Source organism: Podarcis tiliguerta, assembly GCF_965153285.1.
Source record: "Podarcis tiliguerta genome assembly, chromosome: Z".
Taxonomy (NCBI): Eukaryota; Metazoa; Chordata; class Lepidosauria; order Squamata; family Lacertidae; genus Podarcis; species Podarcis tiliguerta.
The window spans coordinates 13,912,297-13,934,332 of record NC_139553.1 but is presented as its reverse complement, the minus strand read 5'-3'; the positions used below and the strand labels follow the sequence as shown (position 1 = coordinate 13,934,332).

The 22,036-nt window shown below is 44.0% G+C and overlaps 1 protein-coding gene and 1 long non-coding RNA gene across 4 annotated transcripts in view; one reads left to right on the top strand and one right to left on the bottom strand.

The window, feature by feature from the left end:
* MED27 (mediator complex subunit 27) overlaps positions 1 to 15,201 on the top strand; it is a 157,762-nt gene extending 142,561 nt beyond the window's left edge. For all 3 annotated transcript variants that reach the window (XR_014507239.1, XM_083423988.1, XM_083423987.1), the window contains 2 exons: positions 9,148 to 9,225; positions 13,625 to 15,201. Coding sequence is in view for 2 of the 3 variants with exons in the window: in XM_083423988.1 (XP_083280114.1) it covers positions 9,148 to 9,225; positions 13,625 to 13,759 (213 nt within the window). In the remaining variant the exon portion in view is untranslated. The remainder of the gene's footprint in view (positions 1 to 9,147; positions 9,226 to 13,624) is intronic.
* A 488-nt stretch (positions 15,202 to 15,689) lies between these two features.
* On the bottom strand, positions 15,690 to 17,714 carry LOC310669763. Its single transcript, XR_014507366.1, has 2 exons — positions 17,254 to 17,714; positions 15,690 to 16,680 (listed from the first exon to the last, which is right to left on the bottom strand). It is a non-coding gene; the product is annotated as an uncharacterized lncRNA (long non-coding RNA).
* Positions 17,715 to 22,036: the final 4,322 nt, after the last annotated feature.

Genomic DNA, 22,036 nt, shown 5'->3' with positions numbered 1-22,036 from the left:
GTGCTGGTTAGAGTGTTGGACTAGGACCTGGGGGACCAGGGTTCAAATCCCCACTCAGACATGTAGCTTTATGGGTGATCTTGGGCCAGTCATTGTCTCTCAGCCTTCCTATTGCACAAGGCTGGTTGTCGGGATGCTATGGGTTTGGGAAGAGAGAGAGAGATAGAGATGCCACCCTGAGCTTCTTGGAAAATAAGGCTGATGTTTCATTTATTTGTTTGCTTTTATCTGTTTTTATGCCACCCTTCAGCAAAGCTACCAGGGCAGTATACAAAGAAATAGTAGAACCTGTTCTTTTCTTTTCTACAATGAAATACAAAAATACAGACAAAACGGACCAGGAGCGTAGAAATTCAGCAGAAGAAGTAAAACCTAACCAGCCACAATCAGCTGCAGCAGCATCTTTGCTTAAAATGCAGCATGGTTGGCACTAGGCAAACCTTCTTGGAAAAGGGAATAGTTTTAAGGGTGCTTCAGTGCATAGTCAGAGGCTGCAGGCAACCACCTCCCTTCAGGGTTACACACAGCAGCTGCTGGGTGCTATATGAATCACCCCTAGAAACAACATGGGAGGCAGCCCCCATTCTGCATGGTGGGATCAACACAAGTCCAGACATGCTTTGCACGAATGAGAATAAGCTTCTTACATCTTTCTCGACAACAGAGGGCTAAACATTGGATTATATAGAAAAACCATGCATTTAAATATAACCATTATTGTGCGTGGGTGATTTGTTTGAGGAGGAGACTCAACAGTACATTATAGAATCTTTGCAAACTCCCTTATTTTTCATTATTTTTTTGTAATAACATAATTTATTAATTATTGTTTCCCTTCCCATCCCAAGAGCTTGGGAGCAGGCTGTGAATATAGTTTTAAAAATAAAGAAAAAGAATCAGGGAACATCATCATCAATAATTGTTTCCCAACCCAAGAACTTGGGATTGGTAACAATTGTTTGTTTGTTATTTCTATTTCAGTGTATGTATATTCATTAAAACCCACTGACTCAAATCCATATCAACGAAAAGAAAAGAACTCACACTGAAACTCACCTACAGGTGGTACCTAACACCAAGAAAACTAGCGCTAATATGCCCAGGAACCTCACCAAAATGCTGCAGAGGGTGCACCTCCACAGGCACATACCTCCACATATGGTGGGAGTGTCCCAAAATCCAACTATTCTGGACAACAGCCATACGAGAAATATGTAAAATAACCAAGCAAGTATTAGACATCACCCCAGAATTGGCCCTACTAAACATCTTCCAAGACAACAATGCCCATTTACACCACAAATAACTCATAACCCACCTACTTTCAGCAGCCAGAAACACCATAACCAGACACTGGAGAGACCTGCCAGGAGTAAGCATGGACCAATGGTACCAAATAGTATGGGAAACAGCCCTACTAGAAAAATTAACCAATAAACTGAAACTGACACGGGGACAAACAGAAGAAGACGCCTTCACCCCGTTATGGCTCCCCTTTATCACATACACAGTCCAACAAGACAATGACAATAATCTACCAACAGCATACAAATCAATATGGCTAACCAGATCCAAAACACCCACCCACCCCACTCACACACGAAAACAAAGATCACCACAGCCAATCACAAACAAGCAATCACACCCTAGGCCAACCCCAACCTCTCTCACCACCAAAGGAACACAAGTGAACAACACAAGCAATGCTGACACCAAACTCTACATATATTAAGTTTAATAGATACATCGCCACCCGACCCCCCCCATCCATCTTCCCTCCCTCCACCCCCCTTTCTTTCTTCCCCTTTTTTTTTCTTCTCCCCCTAATGTCTCAACAAATGAAACGGATTTGTAAAAATGTTACATGGGGGGGGGGGGGGAATACGAGGCATTACACTTACTTCTGTAAAACGAGAAAATCCTTAATAAAATATTTTTAAAAAACCAAAACCCACTGACTCCAATCCTGTCCACCAAAACCCAGTTTAAATGAAGAATTTTCACACTGCTTCCAGAATACACCTAGCCTTGAGATTGGGCCAGGTCTCAATGTGACAGGAATTTCAAAGTAGAGGGGCTGCCACCACAAGCCATCCTGGATCCCTTATGATCCTGGCCTGGTTTTGCATCTAGGTTGCCTCACTGTAAAGTTTGCAGTCCTAAAGTATTGTTTTCCTCCAGTACAAGGGCACATAAGTATTGTAATATATGAAGATGTATTCCTGTCATTAATCTCTGTGAATAGGTGTGTGGAATGAATGCATGTATGAGTCAAGTACAGAATATTGACAGTATCTGCTCAAGGACAGGTGATGGGCAGTTCCAGGGTCAGCCTATTGAATTGGTATCCTGCATGGCTGAATTGTGAAATTGCAACAACTGGATTTTTTAAAATTTTCAAAGGTTGTTAACCAAAAGGTTGGTGGTTCAAGCCCATCCAGGGATGTCTGAGGGCAGAATTCATGCGTTGCAAGGCCCCATCCAGCTCTTCAATTCCGTGATTCTAATTTTTATTGATTGCAGCCAATGGCCATTACAATATAAACATAAAACACATACAGTAAGCCCACAACTTACACTCAGTTTATTTGCACGTTCACAACTTTACACAGGGAGTGTGTGGAGAGTAAATAAATGATGATGATGAGCCAGGGAAACCCTCCACTCTCTATTTAATTATTTCCCATTTCCTTACACCCAGTGAATTTTTCTCACTTACCAGGGTCTGGGAAGGTTGCAGAAGGGAAGCTGTCAGAGCTCTCTCACAATTTTCCCAGACCCCAGGTAGCAGCACTTCAGCACCACACAGGGGGGCAGTTCTGGGGGTTCCTGACTTTGCATAATCTTGCGTTTGCCCATGAATCCCCACAACTGAACCCTCTCATAAGGGGCAGGCCCACTGTGTGTGTAAAACATAGGGTAGCAGCCATTGGCCCAGTAAGACAGGGAGAAATACTAAGAATACAAATAGACAGGTTTCAAAACATTCGTTTTATTTAGTTTGGTGATTCCAAATTTAACTCAGAGCAGTGAACTGGATAGTAATCATAGGCATCAAATAAATAATATATATATATGTGTTAAATTTTATGTCAGGTTGTTTTTAATGTTTAATTTTATCTGTATTTTTAAAATGAAAATTATATAATGTTTTTTGTAAACAGAGTATTAGTTGCTTGTACTCTTTTTGTTTAAGCAGTATCTAAATGTTATTAAATAGGCATCAACTTGATAGACACATGAGTTGGCAGTAGTCTCTGCAGTCAGTTAGGTATTTCCTACGCTATCATGATTTTGGAATTTTATGAAACATGTATGCTTCTGAAATCTATTTCCAGCACAGAAATGGAGACAAGCATGAACATCACACCATTTAAGAATCCCAGCTTAGTATTGTGTAAACCAGGAATCTTGGTTTACAAGAAGCAATGCTTACATGTTAAACAAAACAATATTCCACTATCAAGTAAAGTCAATCCTTTTTATTCAGCCTATCACTGTAAATAGCTTGTAGGAAAACCCCCTGCACCTGACCTTCTAAAGTTTGTCAGTAGGGACTGTGATACCTGCAGTTTTCAACTAATTGTGTCTAAAAGAGCAAAGGTAATAGCCATTTATTTATTTCCCAATGATAGCCCATGGAGCAGCACAAAACTTCAATTCTCCTGAATTGCAGTTCTGATTTGGACATGAGGCAGGCAACTTCCAAAATATTCCAAGCTGAATTGAGCCAGGTTCCAAAGTGCCAGACTCAGTTCCAAATGGATTCTTGTGCGTTATGGATCTCTTAAAGGAGTTTTCTGCTTCCCAGAGCTGCACTAATCCAAAATGTTCATCTTTGCAACTCTCCTTCTCAGTAAAACTTAAATCCAAGGAAGAAGAAGTTTGGCTTAGATGGCAAAATAATGTTTAAACTGAACAGCAATTGTGGGACTATGCTAATAAGTGAAAGCGAGAAGTATTACAGGATGTCAGTCATATAACATCACAGATAAATGTTGGAGAGGAGAATGAAACCTCCCCATGGGACATATGTACTAATGAAACCTTTGCAGTCTGGTTATTTTTTACCCTTTTGTCAGAGAAAATGTGTATTTGAAAGTTTTAATTTGAGGAGCACTAGTGTGAAGTTCCTACTCTAAGTCAGGTTGGGTTTTTTCCTCGTCACTTTGCAGCACTCAACATCACACTGTTTGGGGCTACTTCTGTGGGGTTCAGGGTGTTCCCACCCCTTCCTCTTCTTTCTGTTTGGAGCCCACTTTGATCTGTGTTCGAAATGCTTTCTCTCTCCCCCCCCCCCCATTTGCTTCTGGTACCAATCACCTGCTTTTTCATTGAGAAAACATTATTAGTATTCCAGCAGTGCTGGGATGGCTTTTATCTCCCAGCGGAATCTCATTAGCTCTGCATTACAATAGGAACAGCATATGTCTGCTATGCCCAAGTAGCCAGTCAGTTTGAATTTGTTAATGGCAACACTTTATTTTTCCCCACAGCAAAGTTTCCCCCACATCTTCAATGCTAATAATACCCCCAAAAAGCAACTTTGTTGTGGAAGCGTTAAAAAGAAAAAAGAAAACACCACAAAATCAATTCGTTGGAGGTTGAAATGTAGCAGAAGGAGAGCTGTTGCTAACGGTTTGCTTTTATGTGTGCCTGTTACGTAACTAGGAATCTAAGCATGCTGTGTGAAGGGGAAAACTAGGGCATGATAGATAGCTTGCAAGTTAGAATGGGAATAAGCTAATTACTGGCAGTTGGAAGAAAGACAGTGTGCAATTATACTGTGGCTTTTTAAGACTTTTTATTGTGCGTGTCTGAATATACCAGCTTTTCTCAACCTGGCGCCCTTCAGGTGCTTTGAACTACAACTCCATCGTCTGGATCCATTCAAAGCACCCTGAAGGGCACCAGGTTGTGGAAAGGCTAGCATACATGTTAGAGGTAGTATACATTTTGTGGATGAGGTGGGTCTTGTTGATCTCATCTAACTTCTATAGCAAGGGAGGGAAACTTAAGTAGGAAATGCTAAATCAGGAGCTGAGCACAAGAGCCCTCTCCCCTCCCAGAGTTTTCAGAAACTGGTATTCAGAAGGATTACTGCTTCTATCCATGGAAGCAGAGCATGGCCATCATTTCTAGTGGCCACTAATGGCCTTCTCCATGGATTTGTCTAATCCTTTTTTAAGGTCCTCTAGGTTGGTGGCCATCATTGCTTCCTGTAGGAGCGAGTTCCATAGTTTTAACTATGCACTCTGTGAATATGTCCTTTCTTTTATCTGTCCTGAATCTTCTATAGTTCAGCTTTATTGGGTGTCCACAAGTTCTAGTATTGTGAGAGAGGGAGAAAATCTTTTCTCTACCCACTTTCTCCATGCCATGCATAATTTTATCAATTTGTTATGCAAGTTTCATCCCAGTAAAATCATTAGAAGGGGGAATTGTCCCAAGCCCAGTGGGTGGCTACCTTACCACCTCTGTTTCTTTAAGATATCCATACCTCAGCTTTTGGGGTTTAACCCTGGCAAGGCACCACACAGCAATGAATAAATACAATACATTCTGGCATTGCAAACCTGCTCTCCCTCTTCTCCTATTTGCTTTGAAAGATTGGCAGTGACTTGCACCTACCCCTCCATGGCATCAAGTCCATCCTGATCGAGGCAGGTGCTGTAGTGCAGTAGCAGTCGGTCATCCTAGATACTCCCGCCTCTCTTGCTAGCACATAGAGGGGTAGATGACACAACAAAGTAGAGTCAGAAATCGCCCTTGCCACAGCATGATAACCGCATGGAGGAGAGACATAGCTTAGCGGTAGAATATCTGCTGTGCACGCAGAAGGTCCCAGGTTCAATCCCCATTGGCATCTCCAGGTATGGCTGTGAACGTCCCCTGCCTGAAACCTTGGAGAGCTGCTCCCACTCAGTATAGGCAGTACTAAGTAGACCAATGGTCTGTTCAGTACAAGGCAGCTTCTCTCATTCTTATATATATATATATATATATATATATATATATACACACACACACACACACACACACACACACAGACAAACACATCCAAGAAATTCACAAAAATGATAAAATAATAACAACAAAAACAAAACATACATCCATAAATCCATATGTTCTTACAAAAGAACTTATGCTGCCATGTTCTTAATTCCCAATTCCTTATCTTCCCTAATAGACTTCCGTCTTCCTCAAAGCGGATCTGTCTTATCAGTTTAATAAACTGCTTCTAAGGCAGCTTCCCATGTTCCTTTTATTTCTGGAAGAGGCCAAAGACCAGTGAGAAACAAAGCCCTCCTGGTGCAGTGAATCAGGGCTTTTCTAGATACAGGAAAATAAAAAGGATAGGGAAACAATGGGACAAAGAAGATGTGTGTAGCAAAAGGAGGACACAGTGATGAGTCCCAGCCTTGTGATGTAAAGGAACAAGGATCCACCCAGCCTCCTCGAAAGTCTGGGATTATTGGGACTCCTGGGATACTCAAGAGCTGTCCTTCCCACCTCAGTAGGGAAAAGACCCCTTCCCTTCCACTGTGTGCATCTTGGCTTAGTTTTCTAAGACAAAGGGGCAGAAACAAGATGCTTTTCCAAGACAAGCCTTTGGCCCTCCAGATGTTGCTGAGCTACAGCACCCATTATCCCTGGCCATTGGCCATGCTGAGCTTGATGGGCGTTGTAGTCCAGCAACATATTTGACCTACACCAATATATGATAGTGCCTCTTCCTAGTCTGTAAAGCAGATTGAGGTGTGTGTGTAAATCCATTGCTCTGGACTCTATTGCAGCTGGTCTCATTCACAACTGGCATGCAGCTGCCAACCTGCAACAGTGTTTCTCATGTCAGCTTGCAAGCAAAATATTTTTTGAAGGAAATTACATGTCAACCAACTGAAACACCAGGGGACTGGTTTCCTCATCCTGTTCTCTTGTTGCATTACATGGGCCAAGAAGGATATCAACTTCATACCTTTGGCTTGTGTGTGTGTGTGTGTGTGTGTGTGTGTGTGTGTTTTAAGCAACAGCAATTGCTGGTTTTTTTTAAAGAAACAGCAGCAATTCAGGGGGATGTGGAGTGTAGGGAATGTGACAGAAGAGAACTTGCAAAAGCTGTAATTGTGGCAGAGCTGAGGATTTTCCTCTATAATGCTTTTTCCCGCTGCTTGTTAGTGATTCCACAAAGCTGCACTGGGCTTCATTCATGGAGCCACAGCCAAAAGGGAATTAATCCCCTCTTCATTGCTGTCATAGCCTAAAACACAAAACCCTTGATGTAGCTGCTTTCTCAATATGCCATCGTGTGCTGCTTTCCCCTTAGTACTACTTAATTGTGCTAACAACATTGTTGGAATCTCTCTGGTACTCCTAATTTTAGGAACTTCGTTGGGGGTTTTTTTAAATAAAAAAAACTATGAGTCATTAGTCCTGGGGACACAGATAGTTACATAGATTTTATGCTATGAGCTAGGTTAGGAGTGCATCTTTTTGAGCTTCCTTTCCTTTTTGTTTTTAAAATCGCAGCCATGTATGAAAGGAAGGACCATAGCTTAGTTTAAGAGCATTTGCTTTGCATGCAAAAAGTCCCAAGTTCCATCTCCAGCTTCCTACGTTGGGCTGGAAAAGACCCCTGTCCAGAAAACCAGTGCCTGTTAGTGCAGACCAGGGATGAGGCAGCTGTGGCTCTCCCAGGTGTTGCTTGGATTACAACTCACATCTTCCCAGATCATTGGCCATGGTGACTGAGGCTGCTGGGAGAATGGGAAGTTCCCCTTCCCTCTTGTAGATGGCACTGAGATAGATGGACCAAAGAGCAGGCTTTGTATAAGGCAAGTTGCTAGATAACATTGGTTGATGCTGAAATGCCCAAGCCTCCCTGTTCATTTTGTATCTGAGCTGCTGTAGCTTAGTGGGTAATAGTTTAAGCTGTGAACTTGCCATATGGCTTTCCTTATCCCAATCCCACCTCCACATCTGTAACATGGGAATGATAATACTAGATTATTGTATTGGGTTGGGTGGTTCTGAATGATTGCTTACCTTTTACATGAAGTACCTCATGTATTTGAAATTTGCTTGTTTCTTAAAATTATTGTTTTCCCGTGGCTTCTAGAGAGCATTTTACACCCAGGGATGCCACTTTCCTCTGATCTGGATTAGCCAGGATCCACACCAATCTCATTCTCTATAGAGGAAGGGGCCATCCCACCCTCCAGGCCAGCCCTACCTATGACTGGGGATCTCTTGGTAATCCAAAAGAGCCCAGTTGATGTCACTATTTTTTGGTGGTGGAGAGGGGTTACTTCTTTTGCCCCCTTGTGTATTTTGCCTTCTGTGTTCTTGATGTGCCTTGGTTCTCCATTCGTAGTTGCTTTGTAGTCTGTGTTACCTTTGATCATGTAGATACAGTGGTGCCTCACAAGACGAAAAGAATCCGTTCTGTGAGTCTCTTCGTCTTGCGAAGCAAGCCCATTAGCGGATTAGCGCTATTAGTGGTTTAGGGGCTATTAGCGGCTATTAAAGGCTTAAGGGATTAGCGGATTGCTGCTAAAAGGCTATTAGCATCTTAGTGCCTTAGAAAAAGGGGGTGGGGAGCGAAAAAAAATTGCAGCAACTCGCAAGACATTTTCGTCTTGCGAAGCAAGCCCATAGGAAATTCGTTTTGCGAAGCACCTCCAAAACGGAAAACCCTTTTGTCTAGCGGGTTTTCCGTCTTGCGAGGCATTCGTCTTGCGGGGCACCACTGTATTTGTGTTCAAGGGGGTAGGGTTTCCCAATTCCCCCTTCCAGCTGCAACCCCACATGCTACATCATCCTAAGTCTTTCTAGAAAATCTAGTGAACCTCAAGAATGACTTTTTGTGGTCGGGGGGGGGGACCACTGGCTGTAGCAGAATGGTGGGGCACAGGAAAGCCCAATACTGTGAACATTTATTATTCATTAATATTTTGAAATAATATCCCCTGTCCCACCACCTAGCTATTTGACACCAAAATACTTTGGATACCTGAGGTCATGCTTCTGTTAGACAAGTCAAGAGAAGGGCCAAGTGGAAGATACATGGAAGGAGTTGTACGTTGTCAAAACACCACTGACAAGTCTTCCTCTCTCCCTCCCTCCCTCCTTTCTTGTCACCTCCAGGTAACTGATCATGCTACTACTGCCTTACTGCATTACCAGTTGCCTCAAATGCCGGATGTGGTAGTCAGGTCATTTATGGTAAGTTTGATACAAACTCTCTCAACTGGCATAACTTTGCAGTGTAGTTAATAATGGCATGTGAGGTTTTTATGAAAGTCTTGAAAGGCTGTTTTGGTCAAGGCAAGAGGGGAAAAAAGGGGAAGCAGCATTGTCTGTTGTTCATCCCCACCCCAGGATACTGTTGGAAGATTTTGGAAATCTGGACAGGGAGCATACTGGAAACTACAGCCATTGGTGTTTACCAGAGCATGTCTGAAAGTGTATTGGTGGAGCTGTTCAACAATATAATGGGGAGAGAAAACAAGGAGCACAAGCTAATCCTGGCTAGAGCAATTACAGAATGATGCCTTTTGCCCTTCAAAAAGTCCTAGTGTATCTGCTGAAGAATCCTACCCTGGATCATGTGTTTTACAACAGCTGTCACCTCATTGTATTAATTTACAAGGCCCTTAACTTGGGTCCATGATACCTCAGAGACCACCTGAACCTTTATATCCCATGTAATCACTGAGGTATTTGGAGGAGCCACTGTTAGTGGTCCCTCATGGCTCAGATGCACCTTTCATATACACCAGGAGCCAGGCATTCAGTATTGTGAGCCCAAGTCTGTGGAACTCCCTCCCACTTGAGATCAGCAGGCCCCTTTCCTGCTGAACTTCATACGCTTGACAAAGATTTAGTTAATCCAGCAGTATTTATAGTTTTAACTCACTTTTAGTCTTATTGTCTTGGGTTCCTGTGCACCTCTTAAGAGACCACAGTGATTAAGTAGTTCACCAAATGTTGAAATAAATTAGTAACAACATATCGTATTTTTCGCCCCATAGGACGCACCGGCCCATAGGACGCACCTAGTTTTTTGGGGGGGAAATAAAGGGGAAAAATTTTATCCCCCCCCCCCCAGGTGTGCTGCGCCAATCCCGAAACTTGGGGCGTGCGGAGCTCAGTGCGCCCCAAGCTTCTGGGTGCCGGCAAGGTCTCCGCTAGCCGTGGGAGAGCTGGGTCTCCCACGGCTATCGGATAGCTTCCTGAAGCCTGGAGAGCGAGAGGGGTCAGTGCGCACCAACCCCCCTCACTCTCCAGGCTTCAGCGAAAGCCTGCATTCGCCCCATAGGACGCACACACATTTCCCCTTCATTTTTGGAGGGGGAAAAGTGCATCCTATAGGGCGAAAAAGACGGTATAATAAATGGCAAAACTCACTGAGCATCTGACTAGCTAAGCTCCATGTGAATGATGTGCCTTCCTCAGCGTGCCTTCCTTTGAAGCGTCCATTAACTGCCAGTGCACTTTTGATGAGCAGCAGCCAATCATGGCAACTCAGTTCCCCCGCTGCAGCACGCACCTGAAAATTAATGTGCAGAAACTGTATGGGACACATTTGTCTGAGCCATAAGGTTTGCTGTATTGATTCACTAAAGCAGTTCTGATAACTTTTAACAAATCAACGTCAGGATGTTCACCCCAAGTGCCAATAGCAGTAGGCATTTCGCATATCAGGTGTGTAATCCAGTTGACAGGATGTGGTGAAGTCTTAATTGTCCAGACAAGAATGAAGGACTTCCTTTTTAACCTCCTTTTCCTTCCAGGAAATGTTTTAAGCACACAGTTTGACCTGATTTTCCTTTAAAAAAAAAAAAAAGAATTTCAATATGGTTAAATAATAATAACCAAGTCCAATGAAGCTGGTGTAATCAGCAATTGGCTTGTGCCCTTGTGTTCACTACTGGCCCTGTCTTGACTTCTGCAGCCAGAGAAGGCCTTAAATAAAGTTATTGATAGGCCACTATATACAAACAGAGAGAGAGAGAGAGAGAGAGAGAGAATGCACGTTGGATGAAGAGAGAAGGGCTCGTTTCAATAAATGGAGCCAGCCCCTTCTTCAGAGAACAGTTTTCTCTTATTGACATAATTCAATAGGATTTCAGATGACAAGATTCATGAGCATCCTTCATAGCACAAATCTGTCTGTCTTGGAGGCTTTCTTTCTTCTTCTATAGCTGCATGTCTCCTTGAGCTTCAAATTAAGTTATATAACGTTGCTTCTTACTTAGGGCCATGGGGATGACCTACTTCGGGGGCAAAACCTTCCCCTAGAAACACCTTGCTCAGCAGTTGATTTCCTTCGCCCTCCTCCTTCCCCACCTAGCTTGCTGTCTCCTAAGGCCTGAGGGCAGAAAGTGTAGTTTTAAAAATACAGTCTAACCATTTAAAAAAAAAAAAGGCAGCTGAAGTAGAAAATGTTACTGCCTCCTTGACCTTGACCGTCCAACTTAAGGCCAGGCTGGGTAGAGGAAGAGCGCATCCTGTGCACATAGAAGAAAAGGTGGGGACTGGCTATGTTGTTACTGTTTTTGTAAAGGAGATATTTTGCATGCTTTTAATATTTACTGTTATAAACATTTTCTTGTTAGCAAACATTTGCATGATGAGTGTGGCACTCCTTGCCTGAAGAAGTAGAAGGAAAATAAACATTGCATAATTTAATTTGCTGAAATGTTTGGGATTTTTTTTTTTTTTCACACATGGCAGGCGGTTCTCATTAAACAAATGCTCCATCCTTGTCTAATGGAGAGCTGATTTAGAGATCTGCTGGCCAGATGTCTAGGGAATAGATGGAAAATCTGTGACACTTTCGACGCTGGTGGACTTCCACCTTCCCTGACCCTGAAGCCAATGGGAATTGGGTTCCACATCTGGAAGGCCCCAGGCCTCCCCATGTTGGGTTTGCGGGACGAGGCTGTATTGCTGCAGAGTGTCAGGTCTCCCATAATGGTGTCCCAGACTGAAATACAGGAAGCTGCTGAGTCACACCATTGGTCTGTCTAGTTCAATATTGTCTATACTGACTGGTGGGGTCACTCCAAGCCCTAGCTGGAGATGCCATTGAGTATTGAATCTGGGACATTCTCTATGCAAAGCAGATGATCTAATACCAAGCTATGGCCTTTCCCTATATACTCTGCAGTCTAGAATATATTATTTGTATAAATAAAAGTTTATATTTAACAATCTCTTGGCTTTTGTTTTTGTCTGTCCTTTCAAGGGGCCATTGTATGTATCTTCATTTTCCATAAGTAGATGCAACTAAAATTCAGTCTGCCCACCTGCAAGTAGGCATTTGGGGTCAATATAGTAAAAAGTATCTCTGTAGAGATAAGGCTATGAACCTGATGCTTTGCATACAGAAGGGCCTTTGTTATCCAGCATAACCAGCTGAAAGTGCAGAAAATACTCCTGCCTGAAACATAGGGGGTGGAGGTGCAACTGTCAGTTTTTGTCGGCCAATCTTCCTACCCTGGTGCTGTTGGACTCCAATTCCCATCAGCCCTGGGCAGTGTCACCAATGGTCGGGGATGATGGGAGTTGTAGTAGTTGTAGTCAAACAACATTTGGAGGGCTGCAGGTTCCCTGTGACAATAGTGAAACATACAGACCAATAATGTGATTCAGCATTAGGCAGCTTCATGTGTTTCTGTTCCCATCTCTGCCCTGGGAGTTTCAGAAACTGGTGTGCTTTTTATCACTGCAGCTAAAATGGACCTGATCATATTTATTTGTTAAATTTATTATATCCTGCTTTTCCTCCCTGAGGAGCCCAGGGTGGCAAATACATGAGTGATAAACAGTTTAATCATCTAAAAACATCTCCAATACAGAAACAGACTGGGAAATACCTCTATTTAAAATGGTTGTTGAAAGAGGATGGTTTTCATTAGGCGCCAAAGACAACAGAAATAGCATATATCATGGCATATATTATATATTTCCCCAACATTAGCAGCGCTGCCAAACAGACCTGCCCTAAAATTGGCAACTCTTCCTACTTTCCCAGATTCCTGCCTAGTCATGGCCTTCTTTCTGAACAAGATTTAAATCCATGTTGGCCATGAACAAAATATATCTGCATATATTCTTGCTGAGACTTAAGGCACATGTTTGAAAGGATAGCTGTGAAACTGGTTTTCGAAATGTTTCTGTATGATTTCACATTTCTGAAGCATGTGGCTCTTGGATAGATGACGTTTGGATGCAAGAGGCAGACTCTAGCATCTCATAATGAAAAGGTCACTTTTTATGAGCTGAATGGTCAAGCTGAATTTGATTTTGGTCTAGCTGCAAGGAAGTCCAGGCTGTCCATGGTGACCCTTTAGTTACAAATACCTGCTTGTCACTGCAGGAATTTCTGTTTATGTTGTTGCTTATTGAGAGAGGACAGGCATTCCAATAAAGTATACTATCAGCTATACTGTGACCTTGTGGGTTTTTGGTATACTTCTAAAGTCTGCCTCTCTCTGGGCTCAAGCCAAGATACATTTCCCATCCTCTGCATCATTGGTCTTGACAGAAGTGATGACATTGGGAGTGTCCGTATTAAGTTTCCTCCCTTCTTTCTTTTTCTTTCCGACTTTTTAAGACCTGGTTAAGAAGTTACATAAAGCTGTTCCAGGCTCCATGCCAGCGCTGCGGAAGGTTTCTGCAAGATGGTCTACCACCCACATGGCGGGACTTTCGGACACTGGAGGCGTTCCATGACACCTGTAGGCAGTAGCACAACCTGGAGGCTGACAGAAGTCTGCGGAGGAAACAGACTCAGAAGTTGGATCCCAAGAAACACCTCTTTACTGTTTTCCAAATATCTGTATGGACAACTCGCAACTTAATTTGTACAAATTCAGCTTTATGCGCTTGGCTGGGGGGCGGGATGTAAAAATAAACACAGGGTAGGTGTTGGGGGCTGGAGGAATCAGCAGTCTCACTCATCATTACACTCCCCTTAGAGGAGCATTTGGAGGTGCAGAGAGAGAGAATGATGGCCTTTGCAGTGCCCTAAATTATTGGCAAATAATTTAGAATTTTGATTTCCTTTCTCATATTTATTTTTGTTTCAGATACAGCAGACTTTTTGTTATTTGTTGAATTTCTATAGTTTCCGATTTATGACATGTAACTTTAAATTTGTTTCCTAATTTTTATAGAACCAGTTGATTTATGGTGCTTTCTAATTTTTTTCAATGCAATATGTAAAGATGTTGCTGCTTGTTTATGTTGTTTACATATCTTATTCTTACTTGCCATACTGCTGCTTTCATAGAACCACACATCATTTATCTGGTAAATCTATATCTGCAATAGGTTCAAAATGTTCTGAGATGGTTGTGGAGATGGCTTTGACAGCTAATTGGCTGGTTAGTAATGTAGTGTCAAAATGCCATGATTGTGCGGTTTCATGCATGTTTAAAATAGGAATAGTAGACTAGACTGGAGAAGGATCAGGTCACCAGGAAGGTGCCGATTTTTGCTTCTTGGATTTAAGTGAAGTGGAGATAAGAATATAATCTGTTCCAACCTCCGGCCCCCCTGCCTTTGTGAGTAGGAACTAGATTCCTTTTCTTTATCCTTCCGCTGTTCTTGTGAGAAGCACAGGCTTTGAACAGAGCCTCCCCTCCTGCCTCAGTAGAGCCTCTGACCCCAGTCCCAGAAAGCTCCGCTTCTCCTTCGCTCTGGTCCGGCCAGCCACTTTTAATGACTGATGTTTTAATGTATTTTTAATCTTTTATTGGAAGCCGCCCAGAGTGGCTGGGGAAACCCAGCCAGCTGGGCGGGCTAGAAATAAATTATTATTATTATATTATTATTATTAAACCACCGTACATCAATCAAATCATATTTCTTAAGAATTTTTAAAAGAAAATTAGTTTTTTATTTTGTTTTCTTAGCAGTTATTCATAGTGGTGTAGATCTGTCCCAATCAGGATCAGCAGCCCAGTTCAGGTCTCTAACTAGGATTGATTAATCCACCTTCTGCAAAATTTTGAAACTGTTTTAAGTGTGGAGGTCAAAATTAACTGGATTTTATTTGGGGCATACATAGAAGCTAATGTGAAAGTTAGAGGATCTGCATTCCCTTTTAGAAAAATAAAACAGTGCTCTGTTTCTCTTTTAATTTGTTTGCAGAAAATAAAATAAAATCTGAAATCCATCTTCTCTTCATTTGGTTGCCCAACCATTTAGAATTCAGGATAAAAACTTTTACAGGTTCAGACATATTAAAATATGTACCTGAAAATGAGATACATTCTGCATCACTACGTAAATAATTATCAAAATTAAACATATAGTAAAAACATATAAAACATATTAAAAAAACCTCCAACGAGGTACCAACTCCAGATGACAAGCTCATAAATATTGCTTCCAATATACTTGTGTCCCATCAAGGTTCCAGACATGCTAGAAATTAAAAACAGAGAACATTAACAATAAACAATACATAAATTAAAGCAGAATTCCATCATAATCATAGAATTCTGTAACACTTATTTTAAGTTATTACTTATTATAAGTTATTGCTTATTATAAGTTAAGCCCCCCTTTTCTCTGACAGTTTTCATAAATTTGTAATGAAAATTTTGTCAAGACAATGTCACACAAAAATGGTGCAATTTTTTTGGTTTAGGAACTAACGTGCAAGAAGCATAAGAGCAGACATGTTTCCCGGGTCAATTGCAATCGACCGGTCGATCATGGGATAGATTTTGATCGATCGCACCATGGCTCATAGGAATTGAAAGAGGCAATGCCAGCCGGGAGGGCAGCATGCAAGGAAGCTGTGGAGCCCATGCCACCGTCATCGCCTCCACCCGATGCCCTCTGCCATGGCCACTGAGCTCCCTAACGCTCGCTTGGCTGCGGCTGGAGCGACTCCACAGGGGGCATGGCCGGTCAAGGCTCGGCTGGCAGGTGCTCTGGCTGGTGCTGGCGCTGGCGCCGGCACTGCCTCTGCCTCCTAGTGGCCACCTCAAGCACCTCCCTGCTCCAGGTGCTACTGATTTTCCATGCCGGCAGGCAGGTGCTTCGGTGCTCTTTTCTCCACTCCACTGCTCTCTCCACGCCCCGCTCCAGCTGTCCGCTTTGCCTGACGCCCAGCCAGCTGGCTGGCCCAAGAAAGGCGTAAGGCACCTGCCTCTGCCCTCATAAAGCCACAGCCCCGGGCAGGGAGGTGGGGGGGCAACAATGAGGCGTGCAGACTCCACACAGAGGGAGGGAGTTGTGGGTAGGGTGGTGCACAGAGAGAAACAACGATGCCCCTCCTCCCTCTCCCCCCTCTTGTTGGTTCTCGGGGAAAGAAAAGGCCGGGTCCCCCAGCCCTCTGCTCTCCCGCCTAGTTCCTCTGGAACTGATCTAAATCGTTAATTCTGGTGTCTCCCCTTATTTTCCTAATCATCCACACAGTCAGATATCATAGAAGAGTTTGGATTTTTTTTCTGAGTTTTTTCACACCCAGTCCCTTAGTTTCGTTTGCAATTATTTCTATTGTTTGTGTCTTCTGGATAATTTTTCTAGTTGATTTTAATAGTGTCAAAGGCTTTTTGCCACTCTGCAAGTAAGGCAGTATGTAGATTTTGTACTTTGACATTAGTGCCTCCACACTGTTGGGGAAGCAACATCTCCTAGTACAGGTTTCCTTCGCTTGGCAGCCATTTTGTGTACAGTGTTACATACGCTTCAGGTTACATACACTTCAGGTTACACACTCCGCTAACCCAGAAATAGTGCTTCAGGTTAAGAACTTTGCTTCAGGATAAGAACAGAAATCGTGCTCTGGCAGCATGGCGGCAGCAGGAGGCCCCGTTAGCTAAAGTGGTGCTTCAGGTTAAGAACAGTTTCAGGTTAAGAACAGACCTCCGGAACGAATTAAGTACAGTGGTGCCTCGCAAGACGAAAAGAATCCGTTCCGCGAGTCTCTTCGTCTAGCGGTTTTTTCGTCTTGCGAAGCAACCCTATTAGCGGATTAGCGCTATTAGCGGTTTAGCGGCTATTAGCGGCTATTAAAGGCTTAAGGGGTTAGCGGATTAGCTGCTAAAAGGCTATTAGCAGCTTAGTGCCTTAGAAAAAGGGGGTGGGGAGCGGAAAAAAATCGCAGGAACTCGCAAGATATTTTCGTCTTGCAAAGCAAGCCCATAGGGAAATTTGTCCTGCGAAGCGCATTGAAAAACGGAAAACCCTTTCGTCTAGCGGGTTTTTCGTCTTGCGGGGCACCACTGTACTTAACCCGAGGTACCACTGTACTTTGTTCCCACTCTGTTTTTATTTCTAAGATTGTAACAAGCCAGAAAATGAAGACTCACAGTTCTGGGGGATGTTGTTTGCTGCTTCCTTTTTCAAGATCAAATATATCTTTAGAAATATTTAAAGTTTAGTTTAATCCATTGAAATCAGTTGTAAAGACTTTGTAGGGTCAGAGCTGTTCCTTCAAGCTGCTTTTTGACTCTGTTCATGTATGACCCGCCATGATGATACTGTTTGTGGTCATCATCTAAAGCTTTGAGCTTTCAGGACTGAAACTTTGAGATCAATCACTGTCGTCATGATTTCCAGATGCCTGCACAGATGGACTGTGTAGGTTTTGTCAATAAATTACTCATATTTTTGTGTTAATTAAAGCTGGCTTTCAACTTCTGTCTTGGCTTCTGTTTTCCTTTTTTACCTGTTGCCCTCTTTGAAGAGGGTCATGGCAGGGGTGCCAACTCATGCAGGCTGAGCCCTTTGGGGGAGGCAGTGTTTTTGGGGATGGGGCCCGGCCCCTTCAATGTCCCAAAAAATCAGGGGGCAGATGAGGTCGACCATGGAGCCGATAACGGCACAGCTTCAGTGGCTGGCTCCTCATCCTCCTCCTGCCACAGAGGAGAAGGAGAATCAAAGCAACCCCCCACCAGTGGCAGCAGCAGGGGGAGGAGGAGGAGGAGGATGTGCTGACCAGAGGGGCAGCAGATCCATCCTCCAAAGAATGCATTGCCAGCCGCCAACGCCCATGGTGCGCTCCTCCTCAGCAGCCCATGCCACCTCTACAGCAGCCTCTTAGCAAGTAGGAAATGTCTTCAGGGAATGGTCCAGGGTGGTTGCAGGGAGGTTGGTGTTCCATTTCACAAGAATTCAGGTCTCATTTTTGAAATGGAAAGCTGCTCTCCTTGACTTACAATCCAGATGTGGGAACCCCCTCAAAGCCCTGTTGGCAGAGATAGGTAAATTTTAATTGGAACCCCTTCCCGTTGCAGTGAGAGGCTCCAGCAAGGAATCTTCCTGCCTTTCAGATTTCATCCTGAGAGATTCTAGCTTCCAACCTTTTCAATTCATTCTGTTTAACTAGATCAAAAGCCCAGGCATGCAACGCTCGAGGCATAATAAAAGTACAAGGTGGGGGCAACAAGCAAAGGTTATTGGAAAAAAATCGTTCCAAGCAGCCCTTGCCAAAAAGTGTTGCTTTTTCTTTTTTAAGGAAACGAACGAAGAGAAACTACACATCTTAATAATATGTATCCACCGAGAAACAGTTGGCCTTCTGCCATCATTGGCTATTTAGAGGAGGTCAGCCCATTTTTCACATTCCCGTTTCATTAAAGCATGGAAAGCGTGGACCTTGCCATTGCCTATCTAGTAAACCATAGCTTGGCAAACCAAGAGTTCACAAAGTGCCACAGTGAACCCCCTCTGTCACAGTTGAGACAAAAGACAGATGAAACCTCCCAAAGCAGAAGGCTTGCACTTTGCTCTTGAGCGTTGAGCTTAGCCGCCACATCTCTTCTGAAATGGTGTCTGATTGGGGGTGACTTTGTGGAGACCAGTCCAGGGACAGGGAAGTGGGTGCTTAATGCTTTCCCTGCAACCTCCCTCCCCACCTTGGGATCCCAGGCAAAAGGGTGTGTGGAGCATTAACCTGGCGGCACTCACAAGGATCATAGCCCAGGATAGAGCATCAGCATTGCATGGTGAAGGACCCATGTTCAATCCTCATCATCTCCTGGTACGGTTTTGAATGCCCCCTGCTTGAAGCCATGGAAAGCCGCTGCTAGTCATTATAGACCAGCAGTGTGCCCCCTCCCTGTTTGGCCAAATCACACCCATCTGCTCTGTAGGTGGGTCAGGTAAAGATGAGGTAGGGTCAAAGGGAATTTGCAGGCACTGCTTATCAGCTGGTCAATGCACCTGAAAAGCCCCTAGAATTCAGAGGTGACTAACCTGAGACCCTCCAGACATTGGGATTCCCAACTCCCATCACCCATGACCTTTGGCCATGCTATCTGGGGTGGTACAAATTGGGAGTCTTAAGTAACACCTGGAGAGCCACAGATCAGCAGCTCTTGGGGTAGGTGGACAATAGTTTGACTCCATGCAAGGCAGTTTCCTGTGCTCCTATATGACTCCTGTGTGTCCTGTGTTGGGGGCTGTGCTATTTCCATTATATGATAAGGGAGAAACCTGTTAAAGTTTACCCACATACTATCACAGTAAAGCTCCCCCATCTGTTCAATGTTGGCTCTACTAGTCAGAACACAGGCATAAAATTGATTTTCAGTAGGTCCCCATTAAAGGAAGAAATATTTTGGTTTTGTAGACCTTGCAGATATCACAAGTTGCAAAACGCCTTTTTAAGGAAGCAACTTAATTAACTTAAGGCAGGGGTAGTTTGTTTGTTTTTGCAAGCTAGGAACCCTCAGCAGGTATACATATTTCTGCTCCTTTCCCACCTTCGCCCCCCCCAGCAAGTCTGAGAGTTCCTTTGCTCGCTCACACACACCACAAACCACTTTAATTTCTCTGCTGATATTGGACAAATGTAACAGGCTGGCTTTTTAATTTTCTGCTTTCAGGTCTCCCTTCACCCCTCATGCATTTTTCATACTGACTTTCCGCTCCTTCCCTGCCTGCCCTGTGAACAATATCGATTGGCTGATTAAGCCATCAAGCCACGGCAAACAACTTTTAATTTTCTAACCGGAGGCCTTTAAGTTTGTACTTGTATAGTTGCTGCCCTTTTGGTGTTTTCCATTTGAGCCAAAAAAACAACAACCCCACCCCAAAAACCTAGAAGTCTGAGGATCAACAGAATCCAGAAGTGATAGCGTGCATGATAGAAGTATATAAAATGTATGGATAGAGAGAAGTTTTTGCCCCTCATAATATTTGAACTGGGGGATATCCAATGAAACTGAATGTTGGAAGATGTGATTCTATGAAAGTGCTTCATAACACAGCTCAGAATTAAACCATGTCATTTGCTCCCACAAGGGACAGTGATGCTAACCAACTTGTGAGGCTTTAAAAGAGGATTGGACAAATCCATGGAAGGTAAGGCTAACAATGGCACGTGGATATGTTTTCCCTCCATGATCAGCGGCAGTATGCTTCTAAATCATGGGTTGGCAAACTAAGGTATGCGGGCCAAATCAGGCCCAATTGCCTTCTGGATCCGTCCCACAGACAGTCCAGGAAGTGCCGTGTGGATCGCCAGCGCACACGTTCTCTCCCTCTCCCTCTCCCTCCCACGGCGGCGGCGACAGCGCCTCCTCCCTCCTCCTGGCTTCTCCCTGCCCTGCTTAGAGGAGGAAGGGAGCTGGGCTTTGCTGAGCTGCGGTTGGCTGAGCACAATTTTAAGCAGCCCCTCTCTGGAGCCAGCCCTTTCGCACCGCTCATCGTCCCTCCGCTGCTGCCAGCCCCTGCCACTCGCAAGACACAGGTAAGCAGCCACCGGGGCTCATGATGCTCTTGCATAATTTTTCTTTTCCAAAATACAGTCTGGCCCCCCACAAGGTCTGAGGGACAGTGGCCCCCTGCTGAAAACGTTTGCTGAACCCTGCTCTAAATAATACCAGTTGCCACCAGTCACAAAGGGGAGAGTTGCTGTTGCGCTTGAGTCCTTGCCAGCTTTCCTTTGGGGCACCTGGTTGGCCACTGAGAGAACAAGGTGCTGGACTTTGGCCAGAGCCACCAGCCACATTATTATTATTATCTTCTCTCTCCACTGTTGGAGGCAGTATGCCTCTAAATGCCCTTTTGATGGGAACCACGGGGGGCGGAGTGCTGTGCACTCAGGTCCTGCTTGTGGGCTTCCCATAATGGGCTTGACCACTATAAGAACAGGATGCTGGACTTGATGAACCACCAGTGGCATAGCGTGGGGGGTGCAGGGGGGGCGGGCCGCACCGGGCGCAACATCTGGGGGTTAGGGTTAGGGGGCACAAATCCATGGGTTAGGGGGCACAAATTACTTGCCTTGCCCCGGGTGCTGACAACCCACGCTACGCCACTGTGAACCACTGACCTAATCTGGCAGGCTCTTATGTTCTTTACTTCTTTCTTTATAAAAATGATTATATACTGCCCACTCATATAGAATATAGAGGCAGTGTGCTGCAAGGTACACAAATAGAATGAAACGCAAGAGAGCATAAAGCTTTGCAAATAGTTGTTTAAGCTAAGAGACTGTCTCATCTTGTTTCCTGCTAAGCAGCTCAATACAGTGGAACCTCAGTTTTCAAGCGTCTCGGAATCCGAACAATTTGGAACCTGAATGCTGGAAACCTGGAAGTAACTGTTTCCATTTTTGAACGCACCTCAAAAGTCGAAGGGCTTCTGAGGCATGTTTGTCCATTTTTTAAAAGGAATTTGCTGACCGGCCTCGGTTGTCGAATGTTTTGGAGGTCGAACGGTCTTCCGGAACAGATTATGTTCGAAAACTGAGGTTCCACTATAGATCTAACCTGAAACATGAAATCGGGGCTCACTTTAGAGCTGGTACCTTACCTTGCTAGAAGCCAGGTTCCTTGATCAGAGTGGAAATAAAAGGGAAGACAACCCGGAAAATATCCTGATGTGGGCTCTTAAGCCTTTTGTCGTTTATTTGTTGCATCAAAGACACAACCTCTCTAAAGGTACAGAAAGGAGAACCCAAGACAAAGTGTGCTCTGCCTTTTAAAGGTTTACATTTCCTGCAAAACGGCAAGAAATCCCACCTCACAGACATCGGGGACACGTACGAAAACATCAA